This window comes from Pogona vitticeps, chromosome 2 (genome assembly GCF_051106095.1).
Source record: "Pogona vitticeps strain Pit_001003342236 chromosome 2, PviZW2.1, whole genome shotgun sequence".
Taxonomy (NCBI): domain Eukaryota; kingdom Metazoa; phylum Chordata; class Lepidosauria; order Squamata; family Agamidae; genus Pogona; species Pogona vitticeps.
In genome coordinates this window covers 183,522,208-183,537,276 of record NC_135784.1, presented here as the reverse complement: position 1 = coordinate 183,537,276, position 15,069 = coordinate 183,522,208, and the positions used below count along the sequence as shown (strand labels likewise).

Sequence of the window (15,069 nt, the reverse complement as noted above, 5' to 3'; positions counted from 1 at the left end):
ATCTGAGCAGTCACACATATTGCATTTTTGTAGTACAGTGGTGCCTCGCAAGATGATTGCCTTGCAGGATGATTAATCTGCAAGATGATAGGTTTTTTGCGATTGCTGTTGCGCTTCGCAAACTTTTTCTCCTATGGGTGATTTTCGCTAGACGATGTTTGGGTCTGTGCTTCACAAGAAGGGGTTTTTTTTAGACCAATGAGTCGCAAGATGGTTCCCCCCGCTTGGAACGCATTAAATAGATTTCAATGTATTCCAATGGGGAACTGTGTTTCGCAGGACGATGTTTTCTATGGACAATTTTTGCAAGACAATGATTTTTTTACTATTGGAATGCATTAAATAGATTTCAGTGCATTCCAATGGGGAACCGCGTTTTGCAAGACGATGTTTTTGCAAGACAGCGATTTTCGCAGAACGAATTAACATTGTTTTGTGAGGCACCACTGTAGTTGCTACTGCTGGTCTTGAAGGCCAGCTACACTTCGATTCTTCCCCTGTTTTGATCTGCTGAACATACTGTGAAGTGTGGTCTATTTCTTTGTGCCAGCCTGGCCCATTTGAGTGTGAAAACAGTCCTTTCTGAATAATCTGCAGGGACTACTGTTTTTTTGGTGTGGGGTGGGGTGCTCCTTTTTAGTTGATTCCTAGCATATGTGATCACAGGTAGAATAAGACCTTCATATCTGCAGGATTGATATCCATGCTTTTGGTTATCTATGGTTTGAAAATATTAAAAATATTAATAGAAAAAATCTCAGAAATATGGTATTTTCACAATGTAGTTACCAGACGTGGCCACTAGGTGGAGCCAGAGACCATGCTATGTATATCATTTCCAGTTATCTACAGATTTTTGTATCCATGGGGGCTCCTACTGTATTGCTCAGAAGGGGCAGGTATGTTTGTGTAGAAGAAATTTTTCATTTTCTTTTTCTAGTTTGGGGACCTGGAAGGTTGTGGCCAAGTATCAAGACTCCCCAGAGGAGAGCTTCAGCACACCGTTCGAAGTCAAGGAATATGGTAGGAAGAAAAGCCAACCTTGTACTGGGCTTTCTTTCCCCGATTCCCAACCTAATTCTTTTTAATGCTCAGACTCTTCCTCAGGGAACATGCCTTGTTTTCCCACTATTTTTTCACTGGAAAATCACTGCTACACTTTCTCCTATGAGACTGCTGATATGGTTTCTCCTTAGTGGTCTCTGTGAATGCACACTAATGGGTTAATCCGCATGTGAGCAGAGCATTCTCGGAAGCTTCTATAACTTTAAGCACTTGGTGCCGGGACCTCCCACCTAGGCTATACCTCCAACTCCAGCACCCAGTGCCTCAGTTCCGTTTCCTGCTGCCACTGTAGCAGCATCGGCCGGAGCTTCTTTGCAATTTCACTTGTTCCTCAAACATTCATTATTGGACCTCCCATCATTTAACCATGGACCGGACTGTTGACTCTTCTGCTTTGTGAGTTGGACTGAAGCATAAAACTGAGTTTGGGGTGTGTTTGGCCTATGAAATTTCTTTCAAGCGCTGTGCGGCCTGCAATGCGAAAGTGACTATTAAGGACGGCCATTCCAAGTGCCTCTTTTGTTTGGGGAAAGGGCACCAGCTGGCCGCTTGTGTCCATTGCAAGGCCTTTACCAAAGCTGCCCTAAAGCGCAGGCAAGACAGGCTGATGGCATTCCTCTGGTCAAAGTCTCTTGACCCGTCTGCCATGGACCCCCTGAGAGCCCTGCTATCTGAGGCTTCTTCTGTTTCTGGGCACTCTCCACCACAATCAAAGAGACCAGGGAAATCTTCCTCCTTGGGCTTGAAGTCGACGGCCTCCGTGGCAGTGTCGAGTCCTCCCTCAAGCCCAGGCCAGTCAAAAAAGAAAAAGAGGGCTGTGTTGGCAGTGGCCCCATCTTGCCCCCCAGCTCCCTTACCGTTTGTTGAGCTCGAGGTGATGGACCGCAAGCTCATTCCACCCTCAGGAACGGTGGCACCAGTTTCTCCTGTGCCAAGCTGATCCTCTGGGTCACCGCAGGTTTCTCCTAGGGCTTGATTGGTGACTGCTCCCTCCTCTTTCTGAGCCCATGGCCCCTCCTCCTCAGAAGAGAAAAAGGAAGACGAGGCACGTTGAACCCGAGCCGGCTCCACCTCGACCATTGCAGGGAGATTGTCAACACCCTCTGAGCTCGAGGCTTCGAGCTTGAGAGTTTGGCTTTTCCAACGCCTTTTTACCCAGCTGCCTTTTTGCTTTTCAGCAATAGTAGGCTTTTTGTCGTCAGTTCCAGTGGTTCTCGCCCTACATAGAGGACTGCTTCCAGAGACCAGCTGACCCTCCTTCACAGCCTCGGGCTAAAGAACAGCCCCCTGCCCATCTTACCCCTCACCCAGGACCCCAGGTCTGACTCGGGCTCAGACAAAGGGGAAATCAGAGACACCTCTCGACCTGACTCCCCTACTTTAGCATTAGTCACCACTGGCAGTCATCCTCCCTCTCCATAGGAGGACTACACTTCCTATACCCAGGTGATTAAAAGGACTGCAGATGTTCTGGACCTGGCAGTGGTTCAGCCGCAGCTGGAGCAACCAGACAAGATCTTTGAAGATATGACCAAAGACTAGCTCGCACCCATCAGGTTGGCTTCCGTTCCCTCTCTCCTCAGTCTAGCTAAGGAGTCTTGGGATAGACCTTCAACCTCTCAGCAGGTGCTGCGTTGGGTTCAGAACCTTTACAAGGTTCACGGGACTGGTTCACCAGAACTCGGTCCAAGATTTCATCTACCCCTTCAGACAAGGAGGGCAGGAAGTTGGACACTTTGGGCTGGAGGGCCTACTCCTTCACCACCTTTACTTTGTGGGTAAAGTACTATCTTGCTGCCATGGGGGCATATCACAGACATCTGTGGAATGCAGTCCTCCCTGCCCTCGGTGCTGCACCAGAGGAGTTGAGAGGCACTTGTCTCACACACCACCAGGAGAGGGTGGCTGCCAGGCATATTGTGGACATTTCATCAAAACAGCTGGCCACTGCGGTTGCCCTCCATAGACATGTGTGTCTCTGATCTGCATCCATCACAGACGATGTGAAGAACCAGATCTCCCTTTTGATGGGCAGGGCTCTTCGATCCAAAGATGGATGAGATCTTGGAAAGCCTGATTAAACATAGGAAGATGGCCAGGTCCATCTCAGCCCAGTCTACATCTAGGGGTTCCTGGCGCAGGTCTTATTCCTTGAGGTCCAGGTCTCAACAGGGGACTTCCTGAGGTCAGTCCCACCAACAAGCTGGCAGGCAGAGACAACACCAACAGTTCCATCACCAGGACCAGAAAGCCAGGCAGCCAGTTTAGCCTGCCTGATTCACAGGGTTAGACTAGCCCAATTTTTTGATGCCTGGAGGGCTATCACCACTGACTCTTGGGTTCTCACTATCATTACCACTGCTTATGCAAATGAGTTCAACTCCACATCTTGCACAGGTTTTGTCAGAAAAACAGAGACTTCACCTGTTTTCCATGAGGAGGTAGACAAGCTACTCTCTAAGAATGCCATCATCTTGGTGGAAAATCCTGACATCTCAAGCAGCTTTTTCTCACGCGACTTCATTATACCCAAGAAAGGTGGTGGACTTCGACCTATCCTCGATCTCAGACCTTTGAATTTTTACATTACGCCTCAATGTTTTTGCATGGTCTCCCTTGATGGTACTATCCAGATGCTCAGGCAAGGAGACTGGTTTGTTCTTATTGACCTCAAGGATGCTTCTTCAACGTGGTTCTCCATGAATCCACACTAATGGGTTAAGTCAGCACTTGTGCTGGCCTCTCGGAATCTTCTAGAGCTGCAAGAGAAAAGTAACAATGTTCAGGTTGCCCTGCACTGAGCATGCTCAGCCCGCCAACGGCTCAGTTCCTTTTTTCCGCTTGTGAAAGTTGGAACCTCTCGGACTGAGCTCCTGTTTTTTGGCTAATTTTCGTGTTTTATCTTGACCGGACTGGAAATCGTTGATCTGCCTGTTGTTGCCCTGACTTTGGACTGGATTTTGACTTCGCTTTTGCCTCTGGCGGCTTTGCCTACTCCTCTTTTAGCCTATTTGGCCTTTCAGGCCACCCTCTGAGGCGCCACGCGCCAGTTGGACTTACCAATCAACGGTAATTGGCCACCTGCGGGGCGCCACGCGCCTGCCGGATTTCTTCAATCTTCTGGTATCCGGCGTCTTGGCCTACCTTCCTTTACCTGGGATTCCTGGTCTACTACCCTTCGCTACCTCAGTCGAAAGCTCCATAGCCTTCGAGACTCCCGGTCTACCGTCCTCTACCAAGCCCAGCAAACGATCCGCTACTCGGGACTCCTGGTCTACTTCCATCTACCGGTTAGTCTATGCCTCCAAAGGACAAACCATCCCCGAGGAGAGGACCCTTTCGCCTCTGTACCGCCTGTTCCCGGAAACTCCCTTTCCAGGACGGACATTCTCTTTGCCTGTACTGTCTTGGGGAATCCCACTCGGTCTCCAACTGTCGGCATTGCAAAAGGTTCACTAAGGTGACTTTGAAGGCTCGGCAGCAACGTCTTAGGTATTCCCTTTGGAAGCAAACGTTGTCGGCCTCGCAACCATCGGATATGGAGGTAGCCCAATCCTCCTCCTCAGTACGGTCAGAGATTAGGGTAGTCCAATCCACCTCATCGGACACTCTTATGGATGTTCCTAAAAAGGCTAAAACCAAGTCCAAGGCAAAAACCTCGGCCAAGAAGGTACTTACCTCAGCGTCGACTGGCTCCATATCTCCACCGAAGCCGGAACACCTGAAAAAGAAGAAACAAAAGCTGAAGGGAGCATCGACATCGAAGGAGGTTACACTGGTAGTGCCTCCCATCTCCTCCTCACTCCCTTCTCCGTTCCTGGAGGACTCTTCCAGAGACCGAGAGTCCGCGTCGGAACATGGAGCCTCTCTCCCTCCACGACAAGAACCATTGGTCGTCGTCGAGAGGTCTCCTACGGCAAGCCAGATTGACAAAATCATCTCTGGCTTGACCGATGCGCCTCGGAGCCCAATTCTACCTGGGCAGGCGTCTCGATCCCGGTCGTCTACACCGGGATCGCCGGCTACTAAGTCTCCGACACCCTCTCCGAGGAGACCAGGGGAGCCGAATGTACCGGTCCCTCCTCGACGCCCAACGCTCGAGACCGAGGAGGACACTATCCCTAAGAAGCCTAAGCGCCATCGCAAGCGAAAGCGTACTACGGATGGCGATAGACGACGGAAACATCGACGTCGGGATTATTCTTCATCGGACTCCAATGACAGCCGTGAAAGGCGGAGGTCTCGCCGCCGTCATCGGCATAAACGGGACTATACTTCTGATTCCTCTTCCACGTCGAGGGACAGACGGCGTCGACGAAAGAGGACCTACTCTTCCTCCTCGTCTACTTCCACCACGCCGCCTCCAAAAAAGGGTCGACGTCGAAAGCGCCCTCTTCCAGATAACGAGGAGCGCGCTACTCCGGCGGAGGGTCGGTCTACCAAGCACGGTCTCCCGACGCCGACACCTTCTGACAAGCCCTCGGCGCCCTTGCCGAGCCCGAGTAGACCATTACCCACTAAACCTCCCAAGCCTACAGAGGGCATACCACAGCCTGTCGCCCCTCGGCTTTTGGAGGAGGAGGATGAACCTGATTCGGTTTCCTCTTCTGAACACGAGGACGAAGGTACCTCAGACGCCTCCTTGGAGACACCGGTACCGGCTGAACCATTGGGGTCTGATGCGGCAGATATCCATCCTTCATCTCCATCTGAGGATTTTTCCTCCTATCCTCAGATGGTCTCAAGAATGGCTGCTACCTTGAGGATGGAGGTGGAGAAGTCTCCTTCTCGTGAGGATGACCTCATCTTTGGGGACATTCACAAGGACAGGTCTCGTCCAGTTAGCCTTTCTTATGTCCCAGAACTCATGGATCTTATCACTGGCTATTGGGACCATCCAGCTGATTCTCCCACCTTTTCCAGGAGGACTGAGAACATGTATCGAGTCCATGGTCCAAAGACAGAGTGCCTTCTAAAACACCCAGCCCCTAATTCTCTTGTGGTGGAATCTAGTGCGGGACGTTTGCCCACTAAGGGTCATCCTACGCCAACTAACAAAGAAGGTAGAGACCTAGAGGTGCTCGGAAGACGGCTCTACTCTATGACCACCTTTGCCCTCAGAGCCCTCAACTACTTGGTGGCCATGGGGGCTTATCAAAAACAACTATGGGCGAGAGTGCTCCCAGCGCTCCAAGTGGCACCAGAAGACATTAGGCAAGTATGCCTTGACGCTTTTGCTGAGGCACAGACTGTGTCTAAACACCAACGTCTGGCTTCACGGCATGTAGCAGATGCCAATGCTAGAAATCTGGCATCTATCATCACATTGAGACGGCACGCCTGGTTACGGTCCGCCAACATTATGGATGACATTAAAGCCAGAATTAAGAACCTGGCCTTTGATGCCACTGGTCTTTTCAATGAGAAAACAGACGAGAACTTGAAATCCCTCCATGAGAGTAAGAAAACGGCAAAATCTTATGCCATACAGCAACAGCCGAGGCCTTCAAAACCTCAGTGGCGTACCAGGCCACAACAGCAGTCGTACCAGCAGGGTACAACCTCCACTTATCGCCAGTTCAGGCCACAACCGCCTGCAAGATCTTCTCAGGCTTCTTCCTCCGCCTCTAGCTTCAAGACACACAGCAAACGCCAGTCATTCAAGCCTTCTGGCCGGAAGTTCAAGCAATACCTTTGACTTCCCAGTCAGCATCCGGATCCACCACCATCTGACTCGCCTTTCTCCTTACCTTCAGAACTGGTACAAGATCACTCGAGACACCTGGGTCTTGAAAATTATCAGCTCCGGCTACCGCCTGGAGTTTATAGAATTGCCTCCTCTAGGATGGGTCAGGCATACATCCTTCGACCCCGTCCTAGAGGAGGAGATTCTCACTCTGCTGCAGAAGCGAGCCATCCAGAAGGTACCTCACAGGGACATCCTAAACGGGTTTTACTCCCGATACTTTGCTGTTCCAAAGAAGGACGGGGGTCTTCGACCCATACTGGATCTGAGGGATCTCAACACCTACCTCAATCCTTGGAAGTTCCGGATGGTTACTCTGGAAGGGATCGTCCACCTGCTCAAGAAAGGAGATTGGTTTGTAGTGGTGGATCTGAAGGATGCTTACTTTCATGTAACGATCCACGAGGCCTACAGGAAGTACCTTCGACTGATTTTCCAGGACACCATATACCAATTTGTAGCTCTCCCATTCGGCCTTTCCACCGCCCCATGGACCTTCACCAAGTGTATGGCCCCGGTGGCAGCTTATCTACGTCTCCAAGGGATTCAAATTTACCCATATATCGACGATTGGCTGATCGTGTCAAAGTCCAAACACCAAGCCTACCAGGACACTCATCAAGTTCTGCAGACCCTACAGGCCTTAGGCCTATCCATCAATTACGAGAAGTCTCATTTACGACCCTCTCAAGTGATGGACTACATAGGGGCCAGGCTAGATGCTGTGCAAGCCCGCCTGTTTATACTTCCAGAACGTGTCCAGAAAATAAGAAACGCAGTTCTGAGGTTCAAGCCAAGGAGGACAGTATCTGCAAAGCTAGCACAACACCTGCTAGGCCTCATGGCCTCAACAACGGCCACCTTGCCCCATGCGAGACTCAAAATGCGCTCTCTACAATCTTGGCTGATGGCCCTGTTCAACCCTGTAACAGACAGTCAGCACAAGCGCCTCAGGGTCACTCCAGAACTTGCAAGGCAGTTACAGTGGTGGCTCTTTCTTCCACATCTGCTAATCGGGAGACCCTTTCGTCCTCTACAACTTACCATACAGGTGACAACGGACGCCAGCCCAGTGGGATGGGGAGCCCATTGTCTACATCACCAGATACATGCTCTGTGGTCCCCGCAGGAAGCATCCTTGCATATCAACCATCTGGAGATGCTAGCGGTGATAAAGGCCTTCAGAGCATTTCTTCCTCTTCTCAGAGGCACAGCTGTGCAGGTAGTAATGGACAACACCACCACGATGTACTACCTGAACAAGCAAGGGGGCACGAGGTCCAAGTCTCTGCTGTTTCTCACAGTACATTTCTGGGAATGGTGCTACCTGAGGCACATTTTTCCAGTGGCTATCCATGTGGCCACATCAGACAACCAGTTGGCGGACGAACTCAGTCGTCGCCCGTTCCAATCCCACGAGTGGCAACTAGACCAGAAGGTGTTCACCACTCTTTGCCAGCGGTGGGGACATCCACTGGTGGACATGTTTGCGACGCAACACAACACGAAGTGTCCACTCTATGCGTCCCGCACGGGCAGAGGACAAGGCTCCCTCGGAGACGCGTTCATGGTACCATGGAAGAGAGGCCTCATCTACCTGTTTCCCCCTCTGCCACTCCTTCAGAGGGTCATAGTCAGACTATTACAGACGAGGGCAGAAGCAATACTAATTGCCCCTTGGTGGCCACGTCAACCGTGGTTCTCCACTCTGTCTCAAGCGTCAGTGGACAGGGTGACACTTCCATTGCAACCCGACTTACTCACTCAGAGCGGGGGGAATGTTCTTCATCCAGACCTCGATGCACTCCACTTGACTGCGTGGAGGATTTCCCATCATTGACAGAGGTCATCGACAAGGCACGGAAGCCTACCACTAAGTTGCTTTACAGCTACAAGTGGAGAAATTTTCTCAGGTTTGCTGAGGAACGTCGGCTACATTCCTCACCTGTGGCCTTATCGACTCTGCTGTTATACCTCAGGCATCTTTTCGATTTGGGACTGTCTAAGTCAACGCTGAAGGTTTACACTGCAGCTATTGTGGCCTTTCAACCTCCGGGTTCAGAGTCATCCAGATGGTTCTCTCACCCAACCCTTAAAACCTTTTTCAAAGGACTTGACAACATGCGACCTCCGGCCAAAAGACCAATACCTCAGTGGTCGCTGCAGACTGTCTTGCATTGTCTTACAAGGCATCCTTTTGAGCCCATGGCCTCTTGTGACTTGAAATTCTTGTCCTTCAAGACGCTGTTTTTGGTGGCCATTACTTCGGCCAGGAGAGCTAGTGAGTTAGCTGCCCTACGTGCAGATCCTCCTTATTTGCAGTTTTTTAAGGATAAAGTTGTCCTTTATCCTGATGTTACATTTCTGCCCAAGGTTGTCTCTGCCTTCCATGTTAACCAACCATTGATCTTACCAACCCTTTTTCCCAATGCACTTACGGAAGTTGAACGCATGCTCCATGCTTTAGATGTTCGTAGAGCACTGGCCTATTATGTTACCAGGACTAAAGACTTCAGGAAGGCCCACAGACTGTTTCTTTGTTTTTATGGGCCCCGCAAAGGTTCTCCTGTTTCCTCCTCTTCCCTCTCCAGGTGGCTAGTCTCTACCATTTCTCTGGCATATGAACTGCTGCAGAAACCTGTGCCGGAAGGTCTCAAAGCCCATTCCACTAGGGCCATGGCTACATCTACGGCCCTGCTAAGGGGAATCGACATCCAAGAGATTTGTCGGTCTGCTACTTGGTCCAATGCTTCTACCTTTGTTACCCACTACAAGTTGGACCTTCGGGCTAAAGCTGAGACCAAATTTGGAAGGGCTGTTTTGACTTCACTGCTTCAGTGACGGCCCACCATCCTGTAAGTGTGCTTGCTAGTCACCCATTAGTGTGGATTCATGGAGAACCACGTTGAAGAAGGACAGGTTACTTACCTGTAAACATGGTTCTTCAAGTGGATTCTCCATGAATACACACGTCCCGCCCGGCCTCCCCACTTGTTCGTCACTGAGGAGTGTTCTGGGTTCCAACTCTTCACATGGCGGACAGGGGGAACTGAGCCGTTGGCGGGCTGAGCATGCTCAGTGCAGGGCAACCTGAACATTGTTACTTTTCTCTTGCAGCTCTAGAAGATTCCGAGAGGCCAGCACAAGTGCTGACTTAACCCATTAATGTGTATTCATGGAGAATCCACTTGAAGAACCATGTTTACAGGTAAGTAACCTGTCCTTACTTTCACATCAGCATCCATCCTGAGCACTGGCATTTTCTCCACTTCTCATTATCAAAATCTTTCTCATTATCAAACAGCTTCTCATTATCAAACATCTCATTGGATGGCGTAATATATGAGTTCAAGGCTCTACCGTATGGGTTGTCCACCTTGCCAATGGTGTTTACGAAGTGTCACTGGTCTCCAGAAGAAGCCTGTCTTCACATCAATGTTCTGGAACTCTTGGCTGTTTTCAAGGCTCTTTGGGCATTTGAGCGCCTTCTCATGGGGAAAGTGTTACAGTTGGCGTCTGACAACACCACAGTAGTGTGCTATCTGAACAAGCAAGGAGGTGCACACTCCCAATGGCTGCTATATCTCACAATCCAAGTCTGGGAATGGTGCTACAAATGCCACATCTTCCTGATGTGGTGGTACATGTAGCTTCCACCGACAACCTCCTTGCAGATAGTCTGAGCCGATCCCAGGACTCCTCTCCCTTCACAATGGCAGGACATTCCATCTGGATCTGGACTCCCTGCATCTCACAGCTTGGAGGCTGGACCTACGATAAAGGACATCCTTAGCTGAGCCCGTGGGCCTTCTACTTTGGCTACGTATGCGCGAAAGTGGAAATCTTTCTGTGATTTTGCGGCTGAACACAACTTACCTGTGTGCCCTACATCACTGGACTCTCTTCTGAGGTTTCTTCTTCTCCTTTTTCAGCATGGCTTGTCATACTCTATACTGAAAATCTACATTTCTGCAATAGTGGCTTATCAGCCCCCTCTGTCTGATGCAGCCAAGCTGTTTCTACATCCTACGCTAAAACAATTCCTGAAGGGTCTCCGCAACATGCGACCTGCTTACAAGCCTCCCATGCCACAATGGTCTCCTCAGCTGGTCCTCCGTAAGTTGATGTCTCCTCCATTCGAACTTTTGGCTTCCATGTCATTGAGACTACTTACCTTCAAGATGGCCTTTCTCCTTGCTGGCACTTTGGCAAGGCATGCCAGTGAACTCCCGGGGCTATGGCTGGACCCACCTTTTATACAGCTTCACCCTGACAAAGTGACTCTGTTACCAGATGTCTCTTTCCTCCCAAAGGTGGCCTCATCTTTCCACCTCCATCAGCCAGTGGTTCTGCCTACCTTTTTTCCTAACCCTACGACTATTTTGGAAAAATCACTCCATTTCCTGGATGTTAAAAGGGCCCTGGCCTACTATGTTTCCAGGACTGAGTCTTTTCGCTCTTCTCAGAGACTATTTGTGTCATTTCAAGAGCACTCTAAAGGATCCCCGGATTAATCTCAAACATTTTCCAGATGGGTCGTTGTTACAATCAAGCTGGTGTATGAGATTGCCCACAAACCTTTGCCTTCCACTGTTTGAGCTCACTCGACCAGGGCAGTTGCTTCTTCCATGGCGTTCCTGCGTGGTGTTGACCTCACTGATGTCTGCAAGGCTGCAACGTGGTACACGCCTTTCACCTTTGCAGCGCACTATCGCCTCGTTGTCCAGGCCAAGGCAGAAGCTGTTGTGGGAAGAGCTGTGTTGGCTTCTTTCCTGTTGTGACGTCCACCTCCTGATAAGTCAGCTTGCTAGTCACCCATTATTTTATTTATTTATTTATTTAATTTAATTTATATCCCGCCTATCTAGTCGCGGTGGACTACTCTAGGCGGCCAACAACAGAGATAAAATACAATAAGAATAAAACAGCAAATTACAAAACAATTAAAGGTAAAGAGACAATAAGAGAAAAGAAAATCAAAAGTAATCTGGTGAGAAGGCCTGCCGAAACATCCAGGTCTTTAATAAATTCTTAAAGGTGCCCAGCGAGGGAGCTCCGCGAATACCAGCGAGGAGCCACCGCCGAGAAGGCCCTATTTCTTGTTTTCTCTTTTCTCTTAGTGTGCATTTACAGAGACCACAAAGGAGAAAAAGAAGTTACTCACCTGTAACTCTGGTTCTTCGAGTGGTCCTCTGTGAATTCACACATCCCACCCTCCTCCCCGCTGTACATCACAACTACTTGTTAATATACTGTACAGCGGTGGACAGTTCTATGGAACTGAGACACTGGGTGCCGGAGACAGAGATATAGCCTAGGTGGGAGGTCCTGGCACCAAGTGCTTAAAGCTATAGAAGCCTCCAAGGCTGCTCTGCTCGGATGCAGATTAAATCATTAGTGTGAATTCACAGAGGACCACTCGAAGAATCTGAGTTACAGGTAAGTAACTTCTTTTTCTCCTGCAAGTAGTTTTTATATGATTATTACAGGTAAAAAGATGTTTGATAATCTCAAATTGTCTGAAAAAAAACCTGAGGTCAGAAGCAATGAAAATAGAAAGGGGACCACAAATAGAATGTGAACTATGTGTTTTGAAAAGATGGTGGAAGGAAGATTTGGTTAAAGAAATTAAAGGGGAAGATTGGAGTGAAATATGGAACTTAACATTGGTGAAACTGAATTTATTAAATAAAAATTATCCCTGTGCTGGCAGTGTAAAAAAGGAAAAGGAAGGTATTTACGTATGTGGTGGTTCTGTGAAATAAGGAGGAAAGAATGGATGACAGTTTTTAAGGAGATTAGGGAAATACATGGATTGGATATTCAGATGTCTCCAATGATTGCCTTATTGAATATGGTTAATGATCAGGAAATGAAGGGAGAAGAAAAAGAATATATTACTATTTATTTATTATTTTATTTAAAATATTTTTACGCCACCTTTCTCCTTGTAAAGGATTCAAGGCAGGCTACCACAATGAAAGAAGAAATTTAAACTTGAAAACAATGGTGGTTAACGTAATTAAAAAAACAATGTTTGAAACTACAAATAATGAATAAGGAAGTATCTGCCAACATTAACAGGCAATATTAAGGCAAGATCAATAAGTATACCAAAAAAGTCACTCTGAGAAATGGAAGACACAAAAATGGAAAACACAAGTAGTACTAAAAATCCAGTTAAAGCTGTAATGCATAACAATCTACCTAGAAATCACAAACAGGCAGCTGGTTACTGCAGGAAGGCTTGTATGAAGAGGAAGGTCTTTGTCTGCTTGTGGAAGGACAGCAAAGAGGGTCCAGTCTGGTCTCCTGTGGAATGGAGTTCCAAAGTCTGGGAGCAGCCACAGAGAAGGCTGTCTCCCATGTTTCCATCAGATATACCTGTGAAGATGGCGGGACTGAGAGAAAGGCCTCTCCTGATTATCTTAATACCTGAGCTGGCTCATAATTGGAGATATGGTCTTTGAGGCAGCTTGGACCCAGATGATTTAGGGCTTTGAAGGTTAAAACCAGCACTTTAAACGTTGCTCAGTAGCTGATGGGCAAGCAGTGGAGCTGCTGTAACGGGGGGGGGGGGGTTATGTGATCCCTGTAACCAGCCCCATTTCACCATTTGACTGTCGCATTTTAGACCTGTTGAAGTTTCCTGACACTTTCCATTGGCAGCTCCACACAGAGCACATTACAGTAATCTAGACTATGACAAAGTTAATATTCACAAATTATTGGAAAAGTGATAACCAAATTGACATTGAGGAATGATATAGAGAAATGTGGAATATGGGAATTAATTTATAAGTAGAGAAATGAAAATTAGAAGAGAATTACCAAAAAGTAATGATTTTAAAGAAATGTGGAATGTATTTCTAGAGAAAGGGAGGGGGTATACATTGGGAGAAGAATCAATGTGTCTCTGGAGAGCAGTGGAGTGATACGAAATGTAAGCACACAGAACATGAACCAGTTCCCAAGGGAGCAAATGGCACAGTTAGAGAAATGTGGCTGTAAGTAAAGCAGTTTAATTTTAGCCGAAATAATGTTGTGTATTGTAAATTTGTGGTTTTGTTTATATCTTTTTTGTAAAAAAAAGATTTAGTTTAAAACGACAGATAAGAAAGGATGCTTGAGAAAAAAATCCCATATGAGAAAATCTGCTGTCAGCCTTTCACAAGTGTTTATGTTCTCTTATTCCACCATCACTTTTTTCAGTGTTGCCAAGCTTTGAAGTTGTTCTGGAACCAGCAGAGACGTTTTATTACATTGACAGCAACAGAGATTTCAAAGTGTCTATCACTGCAACGTAAGTGTGTGGCCTTTGGGGAAAGCATAGAAGAAAAAATCTGAGTCCTGCTTAGCTTCATCAATTCATCACAGAAGAATTGCAGTGTGGTGTTTGATGGAGTGCTTCTAGCTTGAGCTTTTCCCACAAAAATCATCCTGCTTGAACACTGTGGGAATTTTACAGGCATTGAGGGCAAATGAGAGTGTCTTCAACTTTTAATTTGTCCATGTTTCCCAATTCTTTTTCCTTTTTTATTTTCACACACCTAACATATGACTTAGAGATGGGTACGCCAACATGATGGTTTGTCTTGGCTCATGGTTTGTGGATGTCCATGAACCGTGATTTTAGGAATTATTCCGGAATGAACCACAAACCGAGTCTTTGATTTGTTTGGCAATATTTTTAGACAGCTCAGTGGCTGTCTTTAAAAAAAAAGTCTGCCTGCTTCCCCACCTCCATAGCTTGCCCTCCCCTCCCACTGGCCCATGCCCCCCCCTGCCTTTTTCTCCTGCCAACACTGCTTCCATCTTGAGAGGGCTCTGGTGCCCACAGACTAGCAGCCTTTGCACACATCCCTGCCTCTCAGCTTATAGGTGGGAACATGAACAGAAAACAAAAAAGAAAATATGTAATGTTTTGTTAGCTGGCTTATCAGTCCACTAGGGGGCCTCTGTTAAGAGGTGGGCACCTATGCAGATAGAGATAGCAGGCCTGGCTCCTGGGAGGCAAATGGCCACTATCTCTCTATATGGTGGCGAAGGAGGCAGCAGGACAAGGCAGGGAGGCAATGGGGAGCAGTGGGAAGGGAGTGAGAGGAGGCTGTGTCTGTGAGGGGAAAACAAACCAGGAAATGTGTTCAATCAGGGGAAAATTCATTTATTCAGGAAAGTTCAAGGTCTCTGGTTTGGATGAACCTAACCAATCCGAATCAACAACTCAGCGATTTATGATGAATTTCCTTGTTTGTCTT

General features: G+C 48.0%; 1 protein-coding gene across 2 annotated transcripts in view; it reads left to right on the top strand.

The window, feature by feature from the left end:
* The window catches only part of LOC110070232 (A.superbus venom factor 1), a 124,942-nt gene that overhangs the window by 22,325 nt on the left and 87,548 nt on the right, over window positions 1-15,069 (top strand). For both annotated transcript variants that reach the window (XM_072991548.2, XM_072991549.2), the window contains exons 6-7: window positions 941-1,023; window positions 14,024-14,114. In XM_072991548.2, the coding sequence (XP_072847649.2) occupies window positions 941-1,023; window positions 14,024-14,114 (174 nt within the window). The remainder of the gene's footprint in view (window positions 1-940; window positions 1,024-14,023; window positions 14,115-15,069) is intronic.